Below are 27,222 nucleotides of genomic sequence, written 5' to 3' on the forward strand. Positions count from 1 at the left end.
CCAACATTACGCATTTCAAGAAGAGGTACCAGCGAGCTGCAGGTGCAAGAAAGGAATGACCAATAGGCCTTCATGATGCATTTTGTTGAATGCCCTAACTCTCCCCTTTCGATTTTATTTGATTATTTGAGTTCATGAAGTTTGATAAGATTGCAAATTGGCAATGTATAGATGTATTCATTACCGATATACACGTATACATCTAGGAAAGAGATTTGATGTGATGCATCCTTTGACCAACATTCATTCTTAAAAGAAAAGTTAAACGAATTTAATAAACATGATATGAATATTTAACCAATTTTCTTTGCTTCACTTGTTATATTCACACATGTTTGACTAACAGAGCATGCTAGCATTGTATACTAATATTGCATGTCTAGGGGCCTGAGTCCTATTTTAACGGGATTTTATAAATAAAAAAGAGCTACCGTAATTGATCCCTTTTCTGATTTATGTTCCCTCCCCCTCCCCTTCTCTCTCTCTCTCTCTCTCTCTCTCTTTCTTTCTATCTTTTTCTCTTATGTGTGTCAGTCCCCTCTTGATTTATTTCCTTAAAATAATGTTGTTTTTATTTTTGTTTTTTTATAGTTGCATTCCTTTGCATTGTGTATTTAAAAAAACGTAATACTAGCCTGCAAACTGCATGTCTTAATATACCATGAATTTAATATATTTCAAAAATATTTAATGGAATGTGTTAATATTCAATCTACCGATTGCTTAACATTAAGATTATTCATGCTGATCGTAAAATGGTTTATTTCAAATGGCATTCTTCTTTCTTCTAATTTCTTCTTTCTCTTTGATATGACCCTCTTCCATCCACAGTCCTTCTCTTTTATTCTACCCCACTCTTTTTTAATTCAATCTCTCTTACCATTCTTACGTCATACTGGTTGATATGCCCTGCCTGTAACTATATACTGTATGGGCTTTTGCGAGAATCATGTCGTCTGCAAATTACTTACAAACATTTTATTCATGTCAACATATATTCTTGTAGCACCAACTTTTATATTCTCAAATATTTTATTGCAAATTGACCTGATCAACCAAGAGTTTTAAATATAATGTAAACTTGACTGTTGAAGTTTTTTACTTTTCATCTATTTTGTGTTTATTATTCAAACGGCCCCTTTGACTCCCATGTTCATTAGCGCATCATATGTTGTTGGAAATTCAATTTAAATCTGTACCTATGAAATTTATAACATTGTAAACAAAAAAATCAACAACAAAATCCCCCCCCCCAAAAAAAAAAAAAAAAAAAAAAAAAATCAAATACCACCCCTTGTTTTTTGTCACCCTTTCCTTAAAGTCTTAAAAATTGTGCATTTTCATTACATTTTCAATGTACATAGCAATTTACCCTTTGTTGTAAGAATGCTTCTTAATCAAGTAGTAATAATGAACATATTTGAAACAAAACTATATCAAGATATAGCATTTGGATATAGATTTGTTTTCTTGCATAAGAATACTTTGGCATTGGTATTAGTAGTAGTTGTAGTAGTAATAATAGTAGTAGGAGTAGTAGAATCCGGGCTAACTCGGACCTAGGGACAACTCGGCCGCGCTGCAAAAACCGTTTTTGCAGCTGGGCCGAGTTGTCTCCTGTCCGAGTTAGCCCGACTCCTAGTAGTAGTAGTACATGTAGTAGTAGTAGTAGTGATAACAGTTAAATAATTGAAGAAAGGGAAAATAGAAGTTTGGGAGTCCAGCCGTAAAAGGAGATATAAAGCTCTAAAAGCTTTTATTTGATCTGCAAATACAGAAAAAATAACAATGACAGATTTAGTACATTGTTCATGTTACACAAGATACAATACAAAATATCTGAATAAACCAAGTAACTGTATCTATAAAGATTCATTTAAACACATTTTGCTTTGTTCTTTAAACTGTCAATCTTGACCTCGTCCTTTAACAACCGGTATAACAAATTCAGAGTAAGCATTGGCTACAAAACCTTTTGCATTTCCTAATATGCACTACTTTGATAAACTCATAATTTCAGATCTTTCTTTAAACCAACTTGACCTTCCTTTAAACGAATTACTGGCAATTTGCATGAACCTAAATATCCTTATCGTGAATCCATACACAAGCTTGATTATTTAGATCTATCTGCACAGCATAAATTTGTTCTAAAGCCTCGGTCACAAATGCCATTACGAACTGCTACGAACGCCGTATGAACAATTTTCGGACAATGGAAATTCAGGAAGACAGTGGAAAAACAGGGAGATTCGTAGGAAATTATCGTTCGTACGAACCTTTGTGACCGTAGCATAAAACCTCAATATTGGATTGTCACTTTAGATGTATTGTATGACCTTCAACTGACTTTGACAGGTGCTTAATTTGCATTTTTTGCTCACCTATGTCTATGAAAAACTGTCTTTTAAAATGTCTTTATTCAATTAAACACTGTTTGATGAATTCAACTTGAATATATGACTTGCTCTAAAACTTTGCAACCAAGAATTGTTTTAACCACAGGGTTTTTCTAGTAATAATCTAGAGATTACACTCTATACAAACTCCAACGCCCACGCCACGCCGCCTTCTATTATAATGAAATAATAGAATCGAGCTCTGAGTGAAATCGGGTTTAGGTATTGGTCCGCTAGCTATGACTTCCACTCGGGGGAGGGGTTAGTTCAAATAGACCACCGTATCCGTGTATGAAATTATATTATTAAAATATAAAATACAAACAAACAAATCCAGAAACAAAGTGCTTGGGCACGATTTAAATTACGATGTCACTTGGCAATTATTTAATTGATATTAATGACAAATCTCATTCATCTAATCAGAATGAAAAAAAATACTACTTATATATAAATGTCAATAAATATTTTGCAAATAATTGCAAAGTATTCTTTAGGGTTAAAGGGCGACTTATTTCTTACTTAATTAATTACAGTCTAACGGGGAAGGGAAGGGATATATAGGTTAAAGGAAATGAGGTTAGTAATTATGGCCACTTTATCATCGCGTATATTTTGATCACGGACTCGAGCATGGGACGGATGCGACTTGGAGGAAACTGGAACTTGACGGATATGGGAACAGAGCTGGACATTACTTGAAGGACTGGAAGTTGTCTTGGACGAAACGGGAACGTGACTTGGACGAAACTGGAACTTGACTTGGAGGATACTGGAACTTGACTTGAATGAAACAGGAACGTGACTTGGACAAAACTGGAACTTGCCTTTGATTTAACTTTGATGATTTCTTGAAAGTCCTTTAGCTTAATTAACGTTAAAGCTTTGTTGCAATTCAATTGTTGTTCTCCGCTGAAATGTTCACAACCTAAAACCGTTGCTTTGAATTTCCCAAAGTCTAAACTTGCACACTGGATCTTGAAGGGCGGATAATTATTAGTAGATGAAATTAGGAGAAGTTGAGATTCCAGGTGAGGAGAGGGGGAATCTAAGTGAAGGGTTCAGCTGAGGGGGGTTCCAAGTGAGGGGGATTCCAAGTCATCAAATCATTCATGCAAACTACTTTTATACCTCATTAAAAAATTATACTAGGCTTTTCCTCAGATCATCTTATTGGTCATTACTTTAAAAGGGGAAGGGGTCTAATCTTAGACTTTACTATATCGGTTCGAGGTCACCACTCATGGCCAAAGACACAGTCCTTTGAAGTGTTCTTCAAATAGCCTATTTCAAAGAATAGTCACAAAGCATGAATGACCACACAGAGCCCATCTGATATAAATCCCCTTTCATAGAGCTTAATCTCCATTATTACAGATTTATGAATGGCATTAACAGGATGGATTAATACTGTGAATGGAATAGGGTCATAAAGGCTATACCCCAGAGTGGGAACAGGATAGCTTATAGCAGGCTCAAAGGAAATAAATACTGTCCTATTTAACCTGCCATGTGTTAGAACTATGTTTATAAACATATAATCTTTATTACCTTTTGGGGAGCACCGAACTTCAGCGACGAGCACTATACGCTCTTGCCTCCCCGCGTCACCCTCCAAGTGAACAAACACATGATAAAATAAACAAATCAAATTCATGAATCATGTCTGTGATGTCCAATTTATTACAAAAGTAAATATGTGTCGAGCATTGACACCGTAAAGTAACGCAAGACAACATCAATACATTAACAACGTATTGAAAAACGTAAAATTCACGTCTTTCAACCTCCACTAAATTGACAGAACTGAACCATAACCTCTAAACTCACCCATCCCTATGTTACAAAAGTATTTATTTGTTTATTTTTTAAACGGCGTCTAGCTCGCTCATCGTCGAAAAAGGTCAAGGGCGTCTCACGCCACGTACTCAACGTGGAAAACTCCTGTGAGTGCTCAGGCATGAGTGCCTCCTCATTTACATAAATTCCAACCCACTTAAGGTACCGATAGGAAATAGTATTCAATAGATGGAGACATGCCAGCACATTTTATAAATACATCTATAAACCAGACAAATAAACCAGACAGCAGAAAGAGACAAAGATAAAGAGAGAGAGAGAAAAAGAGAGGGAGATAGAGAGAAAGAGAGAGAGAGAAAGAGAGGGAGAGAGAGGGGGTCACATGGTTTAAAGTGAGGTAACTCTGCTTCGCTACAAAACCATTATTATTATCATCATCACCATCATCACCATTATGATTTTTCAGTGGAAGAGTCCAAGTTGATATTCCAGTGAGTGTCTCTTTGGAAGGCATTGATCTTCAATCACCTAGTCCCTTGGATAGGATTTCAAGCAGTGGGTTCACGAAATCCTCATTTACGAGCTTCTATTTGCTTTTACCGGTAGATGACTTACCAATCATCAATATTTCCATGTTGGAGTATAACTAAAGTTGTTTATCATTTACTGTACGATTTCAGATTTACCAGCAGTTAAACGTAGAGCCAGCTTAATCACTAAACCAGCAGCAAGCGAAATCGCCATCAGAACTCAGTCATTAAAGTTGAATTGCATTGCTTATGGATAGTAAGTATGTTTTAAGGTTTACCCTCTATCCCCTCTCTCTCTCTCGTTTCCTTTTCCTATTACATTGCTTTATAGTTGAAGACAAATTTCCCCTTTCCTTAATTTTTCGAACTTCCCTCTTCCATAAGGGAGATATATTTTCCCTACTTTTCTGGCATATACATGTTATTTAACAATATTGGTACAAATTCTAAAAAAGTTTCAATTCTAATGGCTCAAAAAATCGGAATGAAATTTGCATACATTAGTTGTTTGTGGGACAAACATGGTTTGTCCTACCTAACAACACGTAATGTGTGCAATTCGCATGCTGACTATTGAAATAATTTATAACAAGGCGCTTAACAAAGATTTGTGCATTAAATTTGATTACATTACAAAAATGGCATATTGCCTGAAAATATGTATCTCTCTCTCTCTCTCTCTCTGTCTCTTTATCGCTTTCTCCCTTTCTCTCTGTCTCCAGCCCAACCCCTGTAATCACATGGAAGCGAGGAGAAGAGCAGCTACAGTCTGGAGGACGAGTATCTATCCACGAGCACGAGCTGGTCATCTCCGCTGTCGAGAACAGTGACGAGGGAACGTATACATGTGTTGCATCAAACTCAGGAGGAGATGATGAATTCAGCACAGTAGTTACTGTGGAATGTAAGTTGAAAGTCAAATAATGATGTATACAAACAATTAATTCATGATTGTTAATGCTAAGTTTAATATATCCTGATAGTAGTAACAATTACATCTGTGCTTTTATAAAGTCTTACTCTGTCCGGTGAATAGCTAGGATACAATGTTACTAGTTGTGTATTGACACCTTCTGTAGAAGTCCATTTCATTTTCTTCTACTCTGTTATATATTGAATCAGTTGCATAAGTGGTGTGGGATATGAATACTTTTTTAAGGGTCTAATTGACTTTACAGGAAATGAAGTATTACAGCGATATCATAAAAATCATGAACTTGAGTAAATGTTTCTCTTTTATAAGACATTTAACCAAGCCACTTTGTTACTTTTCTCTTCATTTTTGCTTATTTAGCTGCGCCATATTTCCCATACCCACCCTCCGATGAATCCAAGAGACCTGGTGAATCAGTAGACATTGAATGCCGTTCTGAGGGTGTTCCAGCACCCACTGTCGATTGGTTTGTTAACGGACAACCTTGGGCTGATTTTGAATGTAAGAGCAGCTATAGGGCTTTCCATTTCAGTGTGGAACCAAGAGGACTTCCTCTGTTCTGGCTGCAGTTTTATTTATTATTAATGTAAAAAGAACAGTTTGTCTGTTCAGATACAGAAGGGCGTTATTTTAAAGTATATGAGAAAAGGTAGCAAAGTAACAATAGTACTAATAAAGGGCCCCTCCTATCAAAATGTGCTTAAAATTGAAGAAAAACATGTAGAAGAGTTTTTGATGGAGATTCCTAGTATGAATTTTTTTTTTCTTAGAAATCATCAATAATTCTGAAATCTAGCTTACGCGCCACTCAGCACAGCAAAAGTGTATCTTATTTGACAAAAAAAATATTTGACAGCTTATTCGACACAAATTTCATTTGACACATTCGCCAAAATGTTATTTAACAAATTCAACAAGATTTTATTGACATGTAGGCTAGGCATGCATGCAGCGCAGTGCAGCACAGCTAGCTAGCTCATGCCATCAAGTAGTATACAGTGATGAAATTGTGATAATGATGGATCGATTGGTAATGTGACAAAGTATTTTCTTTCTACTTTGACAGCCAACAGAGATACAGAAAGATGGGAAGTGGTGACTGGAGACCCCCAGTTAGCAACCATTTCTATCACAAACCTACAAACAACGGACAGCAATGTGTTCCAGTGTATAGCTACCAACATGTACAAAGAGGAACTCACCAGTGTTGTACTCAATGTATTTTGTGAGTACCGTATTTGCCGACGATAAGGCCGCACCGCCGCATAGGCTGCACCCCAACTTTGACATTTCAAAGAGGAAAAAAAAAGAAAAAAAGAGGACAAAACAAAATAATCATCATTTTCTCAAAAACACTATATTTTTTTTACAAACTGATACCAAATTCATCAATATTCTTATAATTTATCGGAAGTTTAGCTAAAAAAGTGATCGCAGGCAGATTTATACCCCCTACCACAATGTACGGTGTATAATGCGAAACTGCATGAAATGGAAAACAAAATGGCGACTTCGGATGGATGTTCACATCAGCTCCGTTAAACGGTCCCTTCCTTTACTTTTGCAATGCATTGGCATGAACTTAGATCAAGATCTATCGGCAAATGTTGTGTTAAGACGTTTTTTTTCGTCTTCATGTCAACAATGCAAGATAAAATTGTCGGTAAGATGTGTAGAAATGTCCTGTACCATAGTGGTATAGTTATTTTACCCTTCCCAGTCCCATATGTGCAAATTCGTGCTGGTTTTGACTTTCGTTTTTTTTTTTTTTTTTTTTTTTACTCTTTCGCCGTAAAGGCCGCACCTCGACTTTTTAATATTTTCTCTTCCACAAATACTGCGGCCTTTACCTTGGTCACTTTAAAATCTGCCCCAAATTCTTAACAAGAATATATTGCAAGTTTTCACAAGGCATGTCTATCACCTGAGTGATTTCAGATCAATCAATCACTCATTTTTTTTCAATATCTGCTCTTTTAAGCAATTCTATTTGATTTTTTCATGATGGAAGAATTTGTTGATTTGGTATAGACTAGATTTGCACCAGCTGTTAATGAGCTGTATTCACTTTTTATTGAGATAGAGAGAGAGATAATCAATCTTAAGAGTCTACTAGATGGATCAGTTATAGCTAGAGCAGTGGTCTGGTAACCGAGAGGTTCTGGTTCAATCCAAGTCGATATGCGCTTGTCCCCTTTGGTAAGCCATCAATCCTCATTACCAACTAAAGCCATCATTGCCCAAGTTGCTTACTTACAAGCATATACATGCTTTCATAGCAGTCAGGTAAACCAATAACCAGCCGGCAATTATTAAATGTTTTAATATTGAGGAAATTAAGGCATGCATGAATGAATGATGTTCTTTTCATGCTACTTTAATGGCAGGGTTTTGGTTTGGGGTGGGGGTGTTTATGGGAGGAGTTGTATTATAGCCTTGCACTCTTATTTTGGTTATTTGATTAGATCATAATGGTACTGCCATGAAGTGACTTCATTGGACACACCAAGAAAAGGGAGAAAATTAAATAAATAGGGAGTCAAGTGGTAGTTGTATACCAGTATTGTATTCTGTTACTATTAAACATGGCGTATTTATTGTTATCTCTTACATGACTTTTCTGTCTCTCCCCCCATTATGTCTGTAGCCATCCCTGCTAGTATACCTAGTTTCACACCTCTGACAAGGAAACTGAGTGTTGTACAGAATGACTCTGCCAAGTTCACCTGCCATGTTGAAGGAAGACCTTTACCAATCATCAAAATTTCTGTGCTAGAGTATGATTAAACTTGTTTATGATTAACTGTATAATTTCAGATTTGCCAAGTGCATCCCGCTTAGACAGTCACCCAGCAGCAAGTGAAGTAGCCATTAGAACTCAGTCATTTAAGCTGAAATGCATTGCATTTGGATAGTAAGTATGTTTTCAGGTTTACCCTCTATTCCCCCCCCCCCCTCTCTCTCTCTCTCTCCCTCTATCTCCTCCTTTTCCTATTACATTGCTTTAGTTGAAGACAATTTTTTTCTTTCCTTAATTTTTCCAAGGTCCCTCTTCCATAAGGGTGGAGAGAGATTTTGTCCTTACTTTTCTTGCATATGCATGTAGGTATCTCCTTTTGGAACAATATTGGTACAAATTCTTTAAAAAAAAAAAATCAACTCTCATGGCTTTAAAAAATATCTTGTAGGGCATAACATGGTGAATAGATCGTTTTTGTAATGTACCGTAATCAAATTTAAAGCACAAATCTGTCATGTTACAAATTATTCAATTCACCTTTTTTTAGTAGTTGTATTTCAATAGTCAAAATGCGAATTGCATGCATTAGTTGTTGCTAAGTAGGATAAACATTATGGAAATACAATTAATTGTAAGGGGTGAATGAAATAACTTGTATGAAGTCACTTAACAAAGATTTTTGCATTAAATCTGATTACATTACAAAAATGGCCTATTTTGCGTGAAAACCTCTCTTTCTCTCTCTCCTTTTCTCTTTCTCTCTTTCTCCAGCCCAACCCCTGTAATCACATGGAAGCGAGGAGAAGAGCAGCTACAGTCTGGAGGACGAGTATCTATCCAAGAATTTGGGCAGGAGCTGGTCATCTTCGCTTTCGAGATCAGTGACGAGGGAACGTATACATGTGTTGCATCAAACACAGGAGGAGATGATGAATTCAGCACAGTAGTTACTGTGGAATGTAAGTTGAAAGTCAAATAATGATGTACTGTATTTGCCGGCGATAAGGCCGTAGCGCCACATAGGCCGCACCCCAAACTTTGACATTTTGTAGAGGGGAAGAAAAAAAAAGGAAAAAACGAACCAAACATAATAATCATAATTTTCTCATAGAACTTTATTTTTTCTACAAACTGATACCAAATTCATCAATATTCTTAGAAATTTACAGGAAGTTTACCTAAACAATGATCATTATTTAGCAAATCTTCATCAATTTTTAATTAATAAGCTAGTACTGTATCACAGGCAGGTTTGTTATCCGATATAGGGCGCGGCCCTACCACAATGTATGGTGTAATGCGAAATTGCATGAAATGGATCAACTTCGGCAGGATGTGCAGTTAATAGCGTTGCGCGGCAGCTCCATAACGGTCCCTTGTTTTACCTTTTAGCGATGCAGTGGCACGAAAGGGGGACCGTGAAAAAGACAAAAATCAGAGATTTGGTTGAAAAAGTGGTGGAAGTTTCTAGGAGGAATATGGAGAGCTTTTTGAAATAGGTAGAAGTAGATGTAGTCACTTGTGCAGAAAGCAGCAAAAGCATTTTTTTACAATGTATGGTGTAATACGAAATTGCATGAAATGGATCAACTTCGACAGGATGTGCAGTTAATAGCGTTGCGCGGCAGCTCCATAACGGTCCCTTGTTTTACCTTTTAGCGATGCAGTGGCACGAAAGGGGGACCGTGAAAAAGACAAAAATCAGAGATTTGGTTGAAAAAGTGGTGGAATTTCTAGGAGGAATATGGAGAGCTTTTTGAAATAGATAGAAGTAGATGTAGTCACTTGTGCAGAAAGCAGCAAAAGCATTTTTTTACAATGTATGGTGTAATGCGAAATTGCATGAAATGGATCAACTTCGGCGGGATGTGCAGTTAATAGCGTTGCGCGGCAGCTCCATAACGGTCCCTTGTTTTATTTTTTAACGATGCAGTGGCACGAAGGGGGACCGTGAAAAAGACAAAAATCAGAGATTTGGTTGAAAAAGTGGTGGAAGTTTCTAGGAGGAATATGGAGAGCTTTTTGAAATAGGTAGAAGTAGATATAGTCACTCGTGCAGAAAGCAGCAAAAGCATTTTTTTGTTTGTTGGTACTCTTGTAGACGATGTTCCACCTTCCATAGTGGAACAGCCTGAATCGATTAATGGAGACGAACGTATACCATTAACTCTAACATGCAGAGCTACCGGAACACCAGAACCAACGTAAGTTTCAAAGATAGAGGAATCTTAACGCTGCATTTATGATTGGTAGATTCTCAAACACACATTTTGTCAAGGAAAAAATATAGGTAGAACATTGTATGCAAACAACATTCCTGATGGTCTTAAGCTTTTGCAAATGACTGACATGACTGTATATAGATACTCGGAGATCGGTTTTGGGTAATGCTAGCTATTGCAATTAATGCGTCACAATTTGTTTACACCAGACTATGTGGAATTTCTATATAAAGTGTGTACAAAAGTGAACAACTGGGAGAAGGATTGTGCTTTATTTGATGTAGAAGGCAATGCTTGCATTCGCCTCGATGGGGGTAATTACCTAGAGTGCGATCCAGAAAAAACGAAACTGAAGATTATCAATGTTTTATCATAACTTAATCACAATTAAAATTAATAAATGAAACATATTTGTAAAGCTTAGATCCTCCTCTTTCATTTGATGCAACTCATATGATGCATATTTCACACATGAGTGATTTAAAGCAATTTGAAGGAAGGAAACCACATTTTCACATGAAAAAAAATTCACATTTTTAGAAAGTTCATTTTCTGCTCTTTCATGTGACACCTCAATCAGGAAAATGAGCCAGGAATAATAAAGTTCTGTTTGTTTAAAGTGATGCTTGCTTTTCCATAATTTGATTAAACAAATTAGTTTTCACTGGCTGCCTGCCGTAGTAACAAACGGAATCGACAAAAGACTTAACTCCATTTCGTTGACGATCAGATATAGACGAAAGACTTCATTGCATGGCTGATTGTCAATGAAACGGAGTTAAGTTTTTGTCAATTCTTCTTGTTGCTATGGCAGGCAGCCAGTGAGTTGCATCAAATGAAAGTGGAGGATTACAAATATATGACTGTGATTGTGATAAAGTTATGATAAAACATCGATAATTCTTGGTTTCGTTTTTTCTGGGTCGCACTGTATAGTGATCGAACCAACACTCAAAAGGCCAACTTTAGGGACACACTATCATTTTGGATCCCTCAAACAATGGCCTGCCACGAGATCAAAGAGCATGCAGTTTGGTTAAAAAGGAGACAAAATTTTGAGAAAACTTCCTTTATAGCAATCACAGGAGCCAACCATGCTCACCATGGGGGTGGAATGGGGATTGGTAGGATGAAAGTGATAGTAGTGTACATGTAATCATGTTTCAATAATTTAATTCAATACCAGGTATTACTGGGAGAAGGATGGTGCTTTATTTAACGTGGACAGCAATGATCGCGTTAGCCTGGATGGGGGGAACCTAGTGATCGAATCATTAACAACAGCGGACGATGGACAGTACCAATGTTTTGCTAAGAACAGGCTTGGTACAGCAATGTCCCAGAAGATATTGACATCATTGGCTTGTAAGTTGATGCCTTCATTGTTGGCATAGTGTCATATAGAATGGATGAATACGTCCTAATGTTTTTTTTTATTGAAAAATCATATTTATGGTTGTTTGGTGAAGCCAATTATCAGGTGTTGTTCATGTTTGGGTTAAAAATTGGTGTCATTATATACTCTATGTGATAGAGAGTTGGGATGTTATGATTGTTATATACTCTGTGTGATAGAGAGTTAGGATGTTAGGATTGTTATATACTCTATGTGATAGAGAGTTGGGATGTTAGGATTGTTATATACTCTATGTGATAGAGAGTTGGGATGTTATGATGGTGATATACTCTATGTGATAGAGAGTTGGGATGTTAGGATTGTTATATAATCTGTGTGATAGAGAGTTAGGATGTTAGGATGTTAGGATTGTTATATACTCTATGTGATAGAGAGTTGGGATGTTAGGATTGTTATATACTCTATGTGATAGAGAGTTGGGATGTTAGGATTGTTATATACTCTATGTGATAGAGAGTTGGGATGTTATGATTGTGATATACTCTATGTGATAGAGAGTTGGGATGTTAGGATTGTTATATACTCTGTGTGATAGAGAGTTAGGATGTTAGGATTGTTATATACTCTATGTGATAGAGAGTTGGGATGTTAGGATTGTTATATATTTTATGTAATAGAAGAGTTGGGATGTTAGGATTGTTAGATCTGAGATAATTGGTCAGTTTAAACAAAGAGTTCCAAGTCATGCATAAAACCCTGCTTGTTTCTTTGCTGTCTGCATTTTTTATCTCTAGTCATGGATCAGTTTGAGAACATTGAACCTGCAAGGATACAAGTGAGCCAGGGACAACCCCTGAAGCTGCGTTGTGGTGGATCCCCAGGCGTCCCTAACGGCACTCCTGCTCCCTTGATTTACTGGACCGATGCAACTCCCAAACCCACACCCATCACATACAACGCGCGGATTAACCAGGATCCACAAGGGAACTTGGTCTTTTCAAACGTAATTGCAAGCGACGCTAAAGGCTACTACTGTCAAGCCATCAATAACGTTGTAGGGTCGTCCCAGAGGTCACCAAAAGTCACGCTGAGAGTTAGAGGTATGTGTAGCAGCTGATGTACCTATTGACATAGACACTGTTAAACCAGAAACTTTGGCACGCATGAATTCTTTTGTGAATTTCAGGAGTGGTTAAGATTCACAATTTTTATGGCATATCACAATTGACACAACACTGAATATTCACAATTTTCGAAAGTTGCTTGCTGTGTGAATTGCTGTTGTTTACAATCCAAGAAAGTATATTGTTTTAGAGTAATACAAGCCTTCAACAACGTTGTAGGGTCCAGCTGACACCACAAATTCAGCATCTTGATCGCTATCTTGAATGATTTACTTCGAATATATATAATATGAGCGTGATTGTAAGGGTTATTTTCTAGCGTCCTGCTTTTGTGACGATAGACAGCATTATGTTCAGTTGTCATGGCAGAATGGAATAACAGAAGGCAATGACAAAGCACCTTCCATTTTCCTAACTTTAAAATGAGACCAAAATCATTCAAAATGATTAATTTTAGGGATAATAATCAGAGATCGGAACAAACAACCCCATGCACCCCTTATTATGTATTGAAGCACCAACGGTCTATGCATACATATTCAATAAATATTATTTATCACTCGCTGCAAATTGACTTCATGATACAAATTTCTACTTCAGGGAAATCTATTATAACATTACTGCAGTGCATATCATGGTAAACAAAGTATTAGAAACACCCCTCAATTATTGATGAAATAAACAAAAGAAATGTCAAAGTAATGTAGAAAAAAATGTACCTAACACTTATGACAATGATTCTGAGATAACTCATAAAGAAACCCCACCAGAAACACTTGATGAAATGACAGTGTGACTGTTTCTCTCCAAATCATTAATCCTCTTCTTCTGTAATGATTAATGTTTGATTTGCATTTTATATTTGAATATTCTGTTTATTTACCACAATAAATCAATGTATCTACCTATTATTTGCTGGTTTACCTAAAAACGTCACATTCACACATGCCCCATCCCAATGCATCGCCTTCCCAGGGTTCTCGTGCACAACCGCACGCCCGCCATCTTCTTTTTTCTATTCTCGCACGCCGGGAGAGAACATCTACAGCCAAGTCACTGCTCAAAATTGAGGATTTTTCGTCCTTTTAGCAAGGCTTTATAGTTAGTTTTGCGCATTTAAATCCGTCCTCATATTTATTACTATTAATTTGGTGGTACAGGTTCCCTGTCACATATTTAATTTTAGGCGGAGATTTGAATTTCATTTTTGCCTCACAATTTTCTCTTTCACAACCGTTTTTGCAGGCTTTGTTACGTCGCTGGGTTGGGCGTTCTGATTCAGCTTAGTGCCCTTTTGTTGGTTGGGTTTTTACGATAGGCAGATAATTTAGGGCCTGCATGGACTGTCTGTTAATTTGATCCGGACCCGGTGGTTATCTGTATCCGGTCCAGGTGACCGGTTCGGTTTCGGATCCGGTCCATGATTACCCGTTCGGTTTTCGGATCCGGTCCTCGGATATATTTGATTCAGAGATCTGGCTCACGGTCACCCGTCATGGGTGTTTGAGAACCGTGAGAGTTTATGCGAAAGCCCTCAGTGACTCAGCTTGTGTTTTTGCAGCTACAATCACTCAGAGGCCGGTCCCCCCGTCTCAGACAAGTGTTTGGGAGCATTGAGAGACCTTCCGCCAGCTCTGCTGAGCACCAACTGTCGGGTGAGGCCAAGGTGCTGACTTCTCTACCGACAGGCCCGTTGGCAGGCAGACGTAAATTAAAGCACCTTTCGGCCACGTCTCTTTCTAAGTCGATGCCTGCCTTGGGCACACATTAGATCAAGGATGGGAGGAGGGGTACAGCCTCTTTTCAGACGCCAACCCTTTCTCTGCTGCGGTCAATCGAGCTGAGCCTCTCGAATGCTTAAAGCTTTTTGCTGAGGAAAGCTGGTCGGCTAAGCCCCCAGCCTCTCGGCTGACCTCTGGTGGTACGGGTATTCCTCGTAAGCGGTCGACCCTCTCCAGTATTTGGACTCCTGTGTCCAGGACCTCGGTCCAGTTTGACCCTGTCTAGGGTTGCCCGGGTTTGGATCAGACTCGACCTTGTGGCTCAATCTGGTACCAGTTTGCAGGGATTTTGTCCGATCTTTCGGATCTCTCCTTCGAGTATCCGGACCTGTTTACAGGTACCTGATACTCAGGATCCTGTTTCTCCAGGGACCTACCGGTACTAAGAATGGACTTTCTACGGCAAGAGTAATAAAAAAAAAAAACTACTGGTAATGATGGCTACCACCTGTTCTTAGGTCTTACTTTCCTCTATGATCCCGGTCTCACAGAAGCTCCCATAGTCATGTTTGTTGAGCCTCTGGCGTAGCTGGAGCCTTCCCTCACCTGTGGGGATGGGTACCCCTATATAGCCGTCAGTCTGACTGGGGACTGTTACACTTTGTGAAACTGTTGCTTCGAATTTCCCAAAGTCCGAACTTGCACACTGGATCTTTTAGGGTAGATAATTATTAGTAGATGTAATTAGAAGAAGTTGGAATTCCAGGTGAGGAGATGGAGGGGGAATCTAAGTGAAGGTTTCAGCTGAGGGGGTTCCAAGTGATGGGGATTCCAAGTTAGGGGGATTCCAAGTCATCAAAACATTGATGCAAATTACTTTTATACCTCATTAAACATTCACACTCGGCTTTTCCTCGGATCATCTTATTGGTCATTACTCTAAAAGGGGGAAGGGGTCTAAATCTTAGACGTTACTCTTATTGGTTCGAGGTCACCACTCATGGCCAAAACACAGTCCTTTGAAGTGTTCTTCAAAGAGCCTATTTTAAAGAATGGTCATAATTAAAACATGAATGGCCACAAAGAGCCCATCTGATATCTAAATCCCCTTTCATAGAGCTTAATCTCCATTATTACAGATTTATGAATGGCTTTAACAGGATGGATTAATACTGTGAATGGCAATAGGGTCATAAAGGCTATACCCTAGCGTGGGAACAAGATAGCTTCAATAGATGGAGACATGCCAGCACATTTTATAAATACGTCTATAACCGATTAAGACAAAGAAAGATACAGCAGAGAGAGACAAAGATAGAGAGAGAGAGAGAAAGAGAGAGAGGGGGGATCACATCCCAACTAACAATTGGACGTTTTCTGAACGTTCTAAAAAGGTTCCAAATTGGTTTTCTACTAAAAACGTTGATTTGTGGTAGGTTCAAGACGTTTTAAGAACGTTCCAAATGGATGTTTTTTTAACGTTTTCTAAACGTTTATAAAACCAATAAAAAACCTTTCATAGATTTGTTTTAAGGTGCAAGGACCTGCAGAAAACCTGTCGGACGTGTGGGACATTTTAAGAATGTTTTAAGAACCTTAAAAACGTCCAGAAAACCTTTTAAAAACGTCTAGAACGTCCTGGGAACGTTGTGAGAACGTGCACAAACCTTATAAGAACGTCTAGAACGTCAAGAAAACATTGTGAGAACCTTTAAAGTATGTCTAAAATGTCTACAGACATTGTGAGAATGTTCAGAGAACCTTTTAAGAACGTCTAGAACGTTCAAAAAACCTTTTAAAAACGTCTAGAACGTCCTGGAAACGTTTTAAGAACATTCAGAAAACCTTTTAAGAACGTCTAGAACATCCTGGAAACGTTTAAAGAACGTTCAGAAAACCTTTTGAGAACGTCTAGAACGTCCTGGAAACGTTTTAAGAACGTTCAACAAACCTTTTAAAAACGTCTACAACGTTCTGGAAACGTTTTAAAAACACTCAGAGAACCTTTTAAGAACGTCTAGAATGTACTGGAAACGTTGTGAGAACGTTCAGCAAAAGAGTTAAGAACGTCCAACATACAGTGTATTTTTATCAAACGCTAAATCATACATGTATTTGATTGATTTGATGAATTTATTATCAAACATATTTACAAAATATGTACAAAGGCTTGGCAATGCAGTACATCATGTAGATTTGAAAAAAAGAGTATTGGTATTTCCCGAAGTGCCCCTGAAAGAACATACAATTCTAATATTCAGAATAAATTGTTATTTGATCAAAATCGGTTCACAAATGGCTGAAATATTCATAAATATATTTTTATTAAAAATATGAAAAATGCTTGAAGACTACTTTGAAGAAAAACAATCTGAATAGTTCTTTAAAAATCAATTGATATAGATATTTAATTATTATTTCAAACAAACATTAAATGCAGAAACTGAAAGTAACGGGTCATTTTGAATAATAACAGGGGTTTTACTTGGTTGTTTGTTATTATTACTTTGCACCGTGATTGTGCAGGTTTTGGTTTTAAAGTTAAGTTTAACAAATACTAAACTATCCCTTTAAAAATATAGATACATAACACATGAACAATCTACAAATAATACATAATAATCTAATAGATGAGTTGAAGATATGTCATTAACTGGCAAGTATGAATACTCATATCTTCACGTCAAGAATTTGGCAGCACACATATAGCAACTTTGGTAACACACAAAAAGCAATTTGAGTTCTTTACAGAACCTATAACTTGTCTTGCATTCTCATTTCTTATTTCAGAGTTCGGAAATACTTTCATTTTATTACAAGGCACAGTTGAAGTGCTTGTGAACTAAGTTAGACCTTTGGCTTTGCACAACAACTACAAAATCCAGCAGTCAAAACAGCATGTCCATTTGAACATATGGGACTACAATGACTATACAATGGTACAGGACATTTCTAGAATAACTCCACACAACTTACCAACAATTTTATGTTGCATTGTTGATTTGAAGACGAAAATAAACTGCATAACTTAACTTATGACCCCCCTCTCCCCACCATGTACATACGCACTTTGTATACACATGGTTGAATGGAGCATCATAAGTGGCGTAGCGCAGTCTGACTGATTGGGCTGGGGGGGCACAAACATTATGTGAGGGGAAGGGGTCACTCCTTATGTATTTTTTTTTTCTTCAAATAATGTCACCTTATGTTTTCTATTTTTTTTTCCTCAAAATTATTGGGGGGCACGTGCCTCCCCCCATCGCCATGCCACAGGAGTGCATCAGTTTGACATACCTCGACCTCCCCCCCCCCCATACGTATGCATGTGGCCTAATTTCGCCAGCTGGTATTTTTTAAGAAATATTAATGTGGACATTAAAAATAAATTCAACAAAATACGTCTGAATAAAACGTTTTGTAAAGTTTTACAGGACCTATCCAAGAACGTTTTATTTGTAATGTCCAAAAAACGTTTTCTGAACGTCTTCAAAAGACCGAGCTCTGCAGGGAATGTAAGGTCCCAACTTAGATGTTATATAAACGTTTTTTAAACGTTTAATATGGACGAAGACGTACGGAACCTGATAAGAACGTTCTGTAAATGTTTTAAAAACGTTTTGTGTTTGCTGGGATGGTTTAAAGGGAGTTAACTCTTCAAAACCATTATTGTTATTATCATCATCACCATCATCACCATTATGATTTTTCAGTGGAAGAGTCCAAGTTGATGTACCAGTGTCTCTTGGAAGGCATTGATCTTCAATCACCCAGTCCCTTGGATAGGATTTAAAGCTGTGGGTTCACATGTTCCTCATTTATGAGCTTGTACTTGCTTTTACCGGTAGATGACTTACCAATCATCAATATTTCCATGTTGGAGTATGACTAAACTTGTTTATCATTTACTGTACGATTTCAGATAGGCCAGCAGTTGAAAGTGGAGCCAGCTTAGTCACTAAACCAGCAGCAACCAAAATTGCCATCAGAACTCAGTTATTAAAGCTGAAATGCATTGCTTATGGATAGTAAGTATGTTTCTATCCCCTCTCTCTCTCTCTCTCTCTCTCTCTTCCTTTTCTTATTACATTGCTTTAGTTGAAGACAAATTTCCCCTTTCCTTAATTTGTTCAACTACCCTCTTCCATAAGGGAGATATTTTGTCCTTACTTTTCTAGCTCCTTTATCCTGTGTCTTCTTTTGGAACAATATTGGTACAAATTCCAAAAAAAGTCGCAATTCTAATGCCATGGCTCAAAAAAAATTTTTTTGAAGTGTGAGACACTTAAACTACTCAGACAGACTCGAAGCACTGAAAATCCCCACTCTACAGTTCAGACGGAAACGATCTGATATGATTCAAGTTTTCAGAATAATGCACCAGTTTGATAATCTTCAAGAACAACATTTCTTTAGCAGAACAAATTGCAGTCGCACACGTGGTCACTCACTTAAGCTTTACAAGCTAAAATACCGGAAGACACTAAGGAAAAACTCATTCAGCCAGAGAATAATCAATGTGTGGAATGGTCTTTCAGGCGATGTTGTGGAGAGTACCACTATCAATCGTTTCAAATCTGGGCTTGAGAAATGGTGGAAAGATGCCCCAGATAAATATGATGACAACCCCAACCAAACGAAACCATGGATAGGAACAACAGTCTAAAGACTGAATAATCCTGGATCAAGTGAGTTACAAGTGAGTTTATAACATAGTGAATAGACCATTTTTATAATGCAATCAAATCTAAAGCACATATCTTTGTTAAGTGTCATGTTACAAATTATTCAATGCACCTATTTTGAGTAATTGTATTTCAATACCCCGGTAATCGGAATGAAAATTGCATACATTAGTTGTTTGCACAACATTTAATGTGTGCAATTCGCATGCTGACTATTGAAATAATGTATAAAAAGGCACTTAACAAAGATTTGTGCATTAAATTTGATTACATTACACAAATGGCCTATTGCCTGAAAATATGTATTTTCCTCTCTCTCTCTCTCTCTCTCTCTCTTTCTCCCTGTCTCTTTATCGCTTTCTCCCTTTCTCTCTATCTCCAGCCCAACCCCTGTAATTACATGGAAGCGAGGAGAGGAGCAGCTACAGTCTGGAGGACGAGTTTCTATCGAAGAATCCGGGCAGGAGCTGGTCATCTCCGCTGTCGAGAACAGTGACAAGGGAACGTATACATGTGTTGCATCAAACACAGGAGGAGATGATGAATTTAGCACAGTAGTTACTGTGGAATGTAAGTTGAAAGTCAAGTAATGATGTAGACGAGGAAACAAATCATGCTTGCAAATGCTTAGTTTAATACTATATCCTGATAGTAGTAACAACATCTGTGCTTTTATAAAGTCCTACTCTATCCAGTGAATAGGATACAATGTTAGTAGTTGTGTATTGACACCTTCTGTAGAAGTTCATTTCATTTTCTTCTACTCTGTTATATATTGAACCAGTTGCATAAGTGGTGTGGGATATGAATACTTTTTTAAGGGTCTAATTGACTTTACAGGAAATGAAGTATTACAGCGATATCATAAAAATCATGAACTTGAGTAAATGTTTCTCTTTTATAAAACATTTAACCAAACCACTTTGTTACTTTTCTCTTCATTTTTGCTTATTTAGCTGCGCCATATTTCCCATCCCCACCCTCCGATGAATCCAAGAGACCTGGTGAATCAGTAGACATTGAATGCCGTTCTGAGGGTGTTCCAGCACCCACTGTCGATTGGTTTGTTAACGGACAACCTTGGGCTGATTTTGAATGTAAGAGCAGCTATAGGGCTTTCCATTTCAGTGTGGAACCAAGAGGACTTCCTCTGTTCTGGCTGCAGTTTTATTTATTATTAATGTAAAAAGAACAGTTTGTCTGTTCAGATACAGAAGGGCGTTATTTTAAAGTATATGAGTTAACACCCTTCTAGCTTCAAAGAGATGAATTCATCCTATTTTGTATGATACAAATTATGTCATGATATTGAAAGTTAAAAATAGACTGAAGTTAAAGTGATAAGTATAGGTAGCAAACTACCAGTAGTACTAATAAAGGGCCCCTCCTATCAAAATGTGCTTAAAATTGAAGAAAAACATGTAGAAGAGTTTTTGATGGAGATTCCTAGTATGAAAATTGTTTTTCTTAGAAATCATCAATAATTCTGGAATCTAGCTTACGCGCCGCTCAGCACAGCAAAAGTGTATCTTATTTGACAAAAAAATTATTTGACAGCTTATTCGACACAAATTTCATTTGACACATTCACCAAAATATTATTCAACAAATTCGACAAGATTTTATTGACATGTAGGCTAGGCATGCATGCAACGCAGTGCAGCACAGCTAGCTAGCTCACGCCATCAAGTAGTATACAGTGACGAAATTGTGATAATGATGGATTGGAAGATTGGTAATCTGACAAAGTATTTTCTTTCTACTTTGACAGCCAACAGAGATACAGAACGATGGAGAGTGGTGACTGGAGACCCCCAGTTAGCATCCATTTCTATCACAAACCTACAAACAACGGACAGCAGTGTGTTCCAGTGTATAGCTACCAACATGTACAAAGAGGAACTCACCAGTGTTGTACTCAATGTAATTTGTGAGTAATCATTTTACCTTGGTCACTTTGAAATCTGCCCCAAATTCTTAACAAGAATATATTGCAAGTTTTCACAAGGCATGTCTAAGACTTCACCTGAGTGATTTCAGATGAATCAATCACTTAGTTATTTTCAGGTGGGCTGTACAGACCACCTCATAATTTCGTTAGAACTGCCTTTATTATTTATTTATCAGGTGGGCTGTATAATGTACAGACCACCTTATAATTTCGTTAGAACTGCCTTTATTATTTATTTATCAGGTGGGCTGTATAATGTACAGACCACCTTATAATTTCGTTAGAACTGCCTTTATTATTTATTTATCAGGTGGGCTGTATAATGTACAGACCACCTTATAATTTCGTTAGAATTGCCTTTATTTATTTATTTATTTATTTATTATCAGGTGGGCTGTATATCGTACAGACCACCTTATAATTTCGTTAGAATTGCCTTTATTTATTTATTTATTATTATATATTTTTCTTATTTCTAACCACTTTTTTGTTGGCAAGATAACTTGGAAATGGCTCAATCAAATGCCTTGAAATTTGGCACACATATGTATAGGCATATGTACAAAGCACAATAACGTTTTCAACATTGGCCTTGACTGATGACGTCATCTAGGCGCCATTTTGTAAAATTTTACGAAAATCAACTCATGATCATATCTTCATAACCAAAAGGTATTTCTCATTTATATTTATCATGATCAAGGTCAATATCCGTCCGGTCAATTGCAGGTCAAAAAACGCGTGTGTGCGCGTACGTCCGCGCGTCAATGCGCGCGTAAAATTTTGAAATGCTCAAAATCGTCTCAAAATCATTTTGCATACGTTTTAGGCCATTCTAAGCATTTTATAAAAAATCGCGCACACGCGCATGCGTGCGCGTTTTCGCGAGTAAAACTATTGCACAACATAGAATCGCCATTTTTTTTCTTTCATAATATTCCACATATTTCTACAAACAAATTGATAGCATGTTTATCTCTTTATGACTATTAATGATGGAATGATCGACCGTTAAACATAAATTTCCATGCGCGCGAGCTCTTGTTATACATAGCATATATGGGCAAAAACATGCCTATGCAAAATCCATTGTAGCTCTTTAGGATGCAAGGTGACCCCAATTTTTATGCCTCCGCCACCGAAGGTGGTGCCGGAGGCATCATGTTTTCGGGTTGTCCGTCCGTACGTCCGTCCGTCCGTCCGTCCGTCCGTCCGTCCGTCCGTACGTCCGTCCGTCCGTCCGTACGTCCGTCCGTACGTCCGTCCCGTTTGACCGTTATCACAATATCTCAAGAACCATTTAAGATTTAAACTTAAGACTCGGGAATAGTATTTATCACCATAGGAAGACAATCTGATTAGATTTTGGAGTACGTAGGTCAAAGGTCACAGGTCACAGAGGTCAACTTATGAAATTCCTTGTATTGAGTTTGTTAGCGCGATATCTCAAGAACCATTTGAGATTTAAACTTCAAACTTAAGGATAGTATGTATCACCATAGGAAGACGATCTGATTAGATTTTGGAGCACGTATGTCAAAGGTCAAGGGTCACAGAGGTCAACTTATGAAATTCCATACATTGAGATTGTTATCATGATATCTCAAGAACCACTGGAGATTTAAACTTCAAACTTGGTGATAGTGTGTATCACTATAGGAAAACAATCTGATTACATTTTGGAGCACGTAGGTCAAAGGTCAAGGGTCATAGAGGTCAACTTATGAAATTCCATACATTGAGATTGTTATCATATCTCAAGAACCACTGGAGATTTAAACTTCAAACTTAATGATAGTGTGTATCACCATAAGAAGACAATCTGATTAGATTTTGGAGCACGTAGGTCAAAGGTCAAAGGCCACAGCGCATATTATGAATGCAAAAACAGCTTGTGATCGCGTTATCTCAAGAACCGATTGATGGATTCATGCCAAAATTAGGTCATGTTTGTTACTTGCAGAGCCAATGAACTGAGTAGATTCTTGGTTCATAAGGTCAAAGGTCAAAGGTCATGGGCCCATTATGTATGCAAAAATAGCTTGTGAACGCATTCTCATTAGAACTGACAGATGGATTACTATTTAACTCAGAACATCTTGCAGAGCCAATGAACTGAGTAGATTTTATGGTCATGAGGTCAAAGATCAAAGGGTCATATATGTATATGAGAAATTGCTTGTAATCACAATATTCTGAGAACCTGTCAATGGATTACCATTGAACGTGAATTCAATTTTTTTTTTCTGTTTTGGTTTGTAAAATTGCTCTATAACGGAGGCATCATTTTCGACTGCGCGCAGTCGAATTCCATCTAGTTTTCTTCATATTTTGATTTAGTATGAATCGGAGATATGATTTCATGTCTCATTTGACCCTCAATTAACTCATGACGTCATCATAATGGCCTCCGAACTCAAAATTTTAGTTTGCATATTATGACGTCAGCATATTTTTGGAAAATTGATTGTATCTTTATAAAATTGATCGATTTTCTTCAAAATTTTGTTATGTCCTAGCTGAGACAATTTTCTACAAATGCAATCGTCACGATTTTTCATTTTGACAAAGGCATCATGGCGTATTTTTGCGATTTAAGGAGGCATGTCAATTTTTCAAATTTTGCGTGTATTCTCTATGGGACATGACTTTTTCTCAAAACTTTATTCTACATTCCCGTCTTTCGCGAGCAATATCTACGTCGTTTTAGCTTCCTTTACACTGAACTTCGAGTATGTTGTAGCTGAGACAAAAAGCTATCTCAAATGTACCATTCATTTTGTCTCAATTTTTTGTTGGATCAGCCCACCTATACTTGTTCCAAACAAGTATTACAAATCTAGTTTATCTTGCTTATTTCTAACCACTTTTTTGTTGGCAGGATAATTTGAAAATGGCTCAATCAAAAGCCTTGAAATTTGGCACACATATGTATAGGCATATGTACAAAGCACAATAACGTTTTCAACATTGACCTTCACTGATGACGTCATCTAGGCGCCATTTTGTAAAATTTTACGAAAATCAACTCATGATCATATCTTCATAACCAAAAAGTATTTCTCATTCATATTTATCATGATCAAGGTCAATACCAGTCCGGTCAATTTCAGGTAAAAAAAAAAGCGCGCGTCAATGCGCGCGCAAAATTTTGAAATGCTCAAAATTATCTCAAAATCATTTTGCATACGTTTTAGGCCATTTTAAGCATTTTATACAAAATCGCTCACACGCGCATGCGCGCGCGTTTTCGCATGTAAAACAATTACCCAACATAGAATCGCCATTTTTTTTCTTTCAAAATGTTTCACAAATTTTTACAAACAAATTAATATCATGTTTGTCTCTTTATGACTATTAATAACGGAATGATCGACTGTTTAACATAAATTTCCGTGCGCACGTGCTCTTGTAATACATATCATATATGGGGAAAAAACATGCCTATACAAAATCCATTGTAGCTCTTTAGGATGCAATGTGACCCCATTTTTTTTTCATATTTCAATAGAGTATGATTCAGAGATAATGTTTCATGTCTCATTTGACCCTCAATTAACTCATGACGTCATCATAATGGCCTCCGAACTCAATCATATTTTTGGAAAATTGATTGTATCTCCGTAAATATCGGTCAATTTTCTTCCAAATTTTGATATGTTCTAGCTGAGATAATTTTCTACAAATCCAGTTGCTATTATTCTTCATTTTGACAAAGGCATCATGGCGTATTTTTGCGATTAAAGGAGGCATGTCAATTTTGCACATTTTGCGTGTATTCTCTATGGGACATGATTTTTTCTCAAAAAATGGATTCTACATTCCCGTCTTTCGCGAGCAATATCTCTGTCGTTTTAGCTTCGTTTACGCTGAACTTTGAGTATGTTGTAGCTGAGACAATAACTATCTCAAATGTACCCTTTATTTTGTCTCAAATTTTAGTTCGACCAGCCCACCTATACTTGTTCCAAACAAGTATTACAAATCTAGTTTCAATGTGTCTCTGCTCTTTTAAGCAATTCTATTTGATGGTTCACGATAGAAGAATTTGTTGATTTGGTATCGACTAGATTTGCACCAGCTATTAATGAGCTGTATTCATTGAGATAGAGAGAGAGATAAACAATCTTGAGAGTCTACTAGATGGATCAGTGGTAGAGCAGTGGTCTCGTAACCGAGAGGTCCTGGTTCAATCCAAGTCAATGCGCTTGTCCCCTTTGGTAAGCCATCAATCCTCATTACCAACTAAAGCCATCATTGCCCAAGTTGCTTACTTACAAGCATATACATGCTTTCATAGCAGTCAGATAAAACAATAACCAGCCATCAATTATTAAATGTCTTTATATGGAGGAAATTAAGGCATGCATGAATGAATGATGTTCTTTTCATGCTACTTTTATGGCAGGGTTTTGGTTCGGGGTGGGGGTGTTTATGGGAGGAGTTGTATTGTTAGCCTTACACTCTTATTTTGGTTATTTGATTAGATCATTATGGTACTGTCATGAAGTGACTTCATTGGACACACCAAGAATAGGGAGTAAATTAAATAAATAGGGAGTCAAGTGATAGTTGTATACCAGTATTGTATTCTGTCACTAACATTGCGTATTTATTGTTATCTCTTACATGACTTTTCTGTCTCTCCCCCCATTATGTCTGTAGCAATCCCTGCTAGTATACCTAGTTTCACGCCTTTGACAAGGAAACTGAGTGTTGTACAGAATGACTCTGCCAAGTTCACCTGCCATGATGAAGGAATACCTACTCCAACCATAACATGGACCTTCAAGGGATCAGTGGTAAGCAGGCTGCTCAACATTCTTAACACTGTTGCTTTTTTCGCATATCTGCACACTGCATTCATATCAGTTATCAACATAAAGAATGAGAGCATTCATGTTTGCATTGATGCTAGATTTGTGAGGAAAAAATATGACCTTTCTCTGTTTTTGTTCAGGTGGATTTTGTTGTGGCTTTAATAATCTTGACCCAGATGAGTGTGAAAATATTCAATTCTGGTGGAAATCAGTCACTATGAAGAATAATAATGATACATTAATTTCTATAGCGCTTATCATAATGTTTCTAATCGCTTTACAAAGTTGGAAATACTTAGATAATAATACAATCAATATCATATTTACAAACTATAATTAATATATACTAATCAACCTACACTTAATTCAAAATACATAAGCACAGATACATCTAGTCAATATATATAAATACAATAGAATACAATTAATTTTAGGGCAAAACATTACAAATTCAAATTAAGGCAATTACATTACATCTACCGTGAATAACACATATATAAAGCTACAGACTAACAGGAAGGATTAACAGGGAGAATCAAAATGGAATGTCTTAAGGGAGGATTTAAAAGAGTCTAACAAAGGAGCATCCCAAATCTCAAGAGGAAGTCTGTTCCAAAGCCTCGGAGCAGCTACGCTGAAGGCATGGTCTCCATATCGTGTTCGAGTTCTTGGACCCGGCGCCAGTTGCAGATGAGCATAGGTGGATGAGCAAGGTCTTAAAGAGGTTGTCGGGGTCTTTGGTGAGATTAGATCTGTGATGTAAATTGGAGCAAGTTCACGTTGGGCTTTGTAGGTTAGGATCAGGATTTTGAAGATATTCAGTTGAGAGACGGGAAGCCAGTGAAGAGAGCGGATGACAGGGGTAATGTCATACTTTCTGGAACGGGTTTTTAACTGAGCTGCAGCATTCTGAATTCGTTGAAGAGGCAGAACATGAGA

At 37.3% G+C, this 27,222-nt stretch overlaps 1 protein-coding gene and 1 long non-coding RNA gene across 11 annotated transcripts in view; one reads left to right on the forward strand and one right to left on the reverse strand.

The window, feature by feature from the left end:
• LOC764448 (hemicentin-1) overlaps nucleotides 1–27,222 on the forward strand; it is a 92,828-nt gene that overhangs the window by 19,514 nt on the left and 46,092 nt on the right. For 7 of the 10 annotated variants that reach the window (XM_030973536.1, XM_030973538.1, XM_030973539.1 and 4 more), the window contains exons 6-19: nucleotides 4,880–4,985; nucleotides 5,452–5,633; nucleotides 6,024–6,164; nucleotides 6,730–6,888; nucleotides 8,481–8,577; nucleotides 9,175–9,362; nucleotides 10,505–10,607; nucleotides 11,812–11,990; nucleotides 12,777–13,082; nucleotides 18,750–18,855; nucleotides 19,895–20,082; nucleotides 20,469–20,609; nucleotides 21,284–21,442; nucleotides 26,129–26,265. In XM_030973536.1, the coding sequence (XP_030829396.1) occupies nucleotides 4,880–4,985; nucleotides 5,452–5,633; nucleotides 6,024–6,164; nucleotides 6,730–6,888; nucleotides 8,481–8,577; nucleotides 9,175–9,362; nucleotides 10,505–10,607; nucleotides 11,812–11,990; nucleotides 12,777–13,082; nucleotides 18,750–18,855; nucleotides 19,895–20,082; nucleotides 20,469–20,609; nucleotides 21,284–21,442; nucleotides 26,129–26,265 (2,192 nt within the window). Of the gene's footprint in view, nucleotides 1–4,879; nucleotides 4,986–5,451; nucleotides 5,634–6,023; nucleotides 6,165–6,729; nucleotides 6,889–8,480; nucleotides 8,578–9,174; nucleotides 9,363–10,504; nucleotides 10,608–11,811; nucleotides 11,991–12,776; nucleotides 13,083–18,749; nucleotides 18,856–19,894; nucleotides 20,083–20,468; nucleotides 20,610–21,283; nucleotides 21,443–26,128; nucleotides 26,266–27,222 lie in introns of those variants that run through there. The other 3 variants (XM_030973545.1, XM_030973542.1, XM_030973546.1) reach the window with 3 other exon arrangements.
• On the reverse strand, nucleotides 8,311–26,265 carry LOC115919507. The gene is made up of 2 exons (XR_004061883.1): nucleotides 26,228–26,265; nucleotides 8,311–8,409 (listed from the first exon to the last, which is right to left on the reverse strand). It is a non-coding gene; the product is annotated as an uncharacterized LOC115919507 (long non-coding RNA).

The sequence above is a fragment of the Strongylocentrotus purpuratus genome, unplaced genomic scaffold (assembly GCF_000002235.5).
Source record: "Strongylocentrotus purpuratus isolate Spur 01 unplaced genomic scaffold, Spur_5.0 spur5_scaffold_6, whole genome shotgun sequence".
Lineage (NCBI taxonomy): Eukaryota > Metazoa > Echinodermata > Echinoidea > Camarodonta > Strongylocentrotidae > Strongylocentrotus > Strongylocentrotus purpuratus.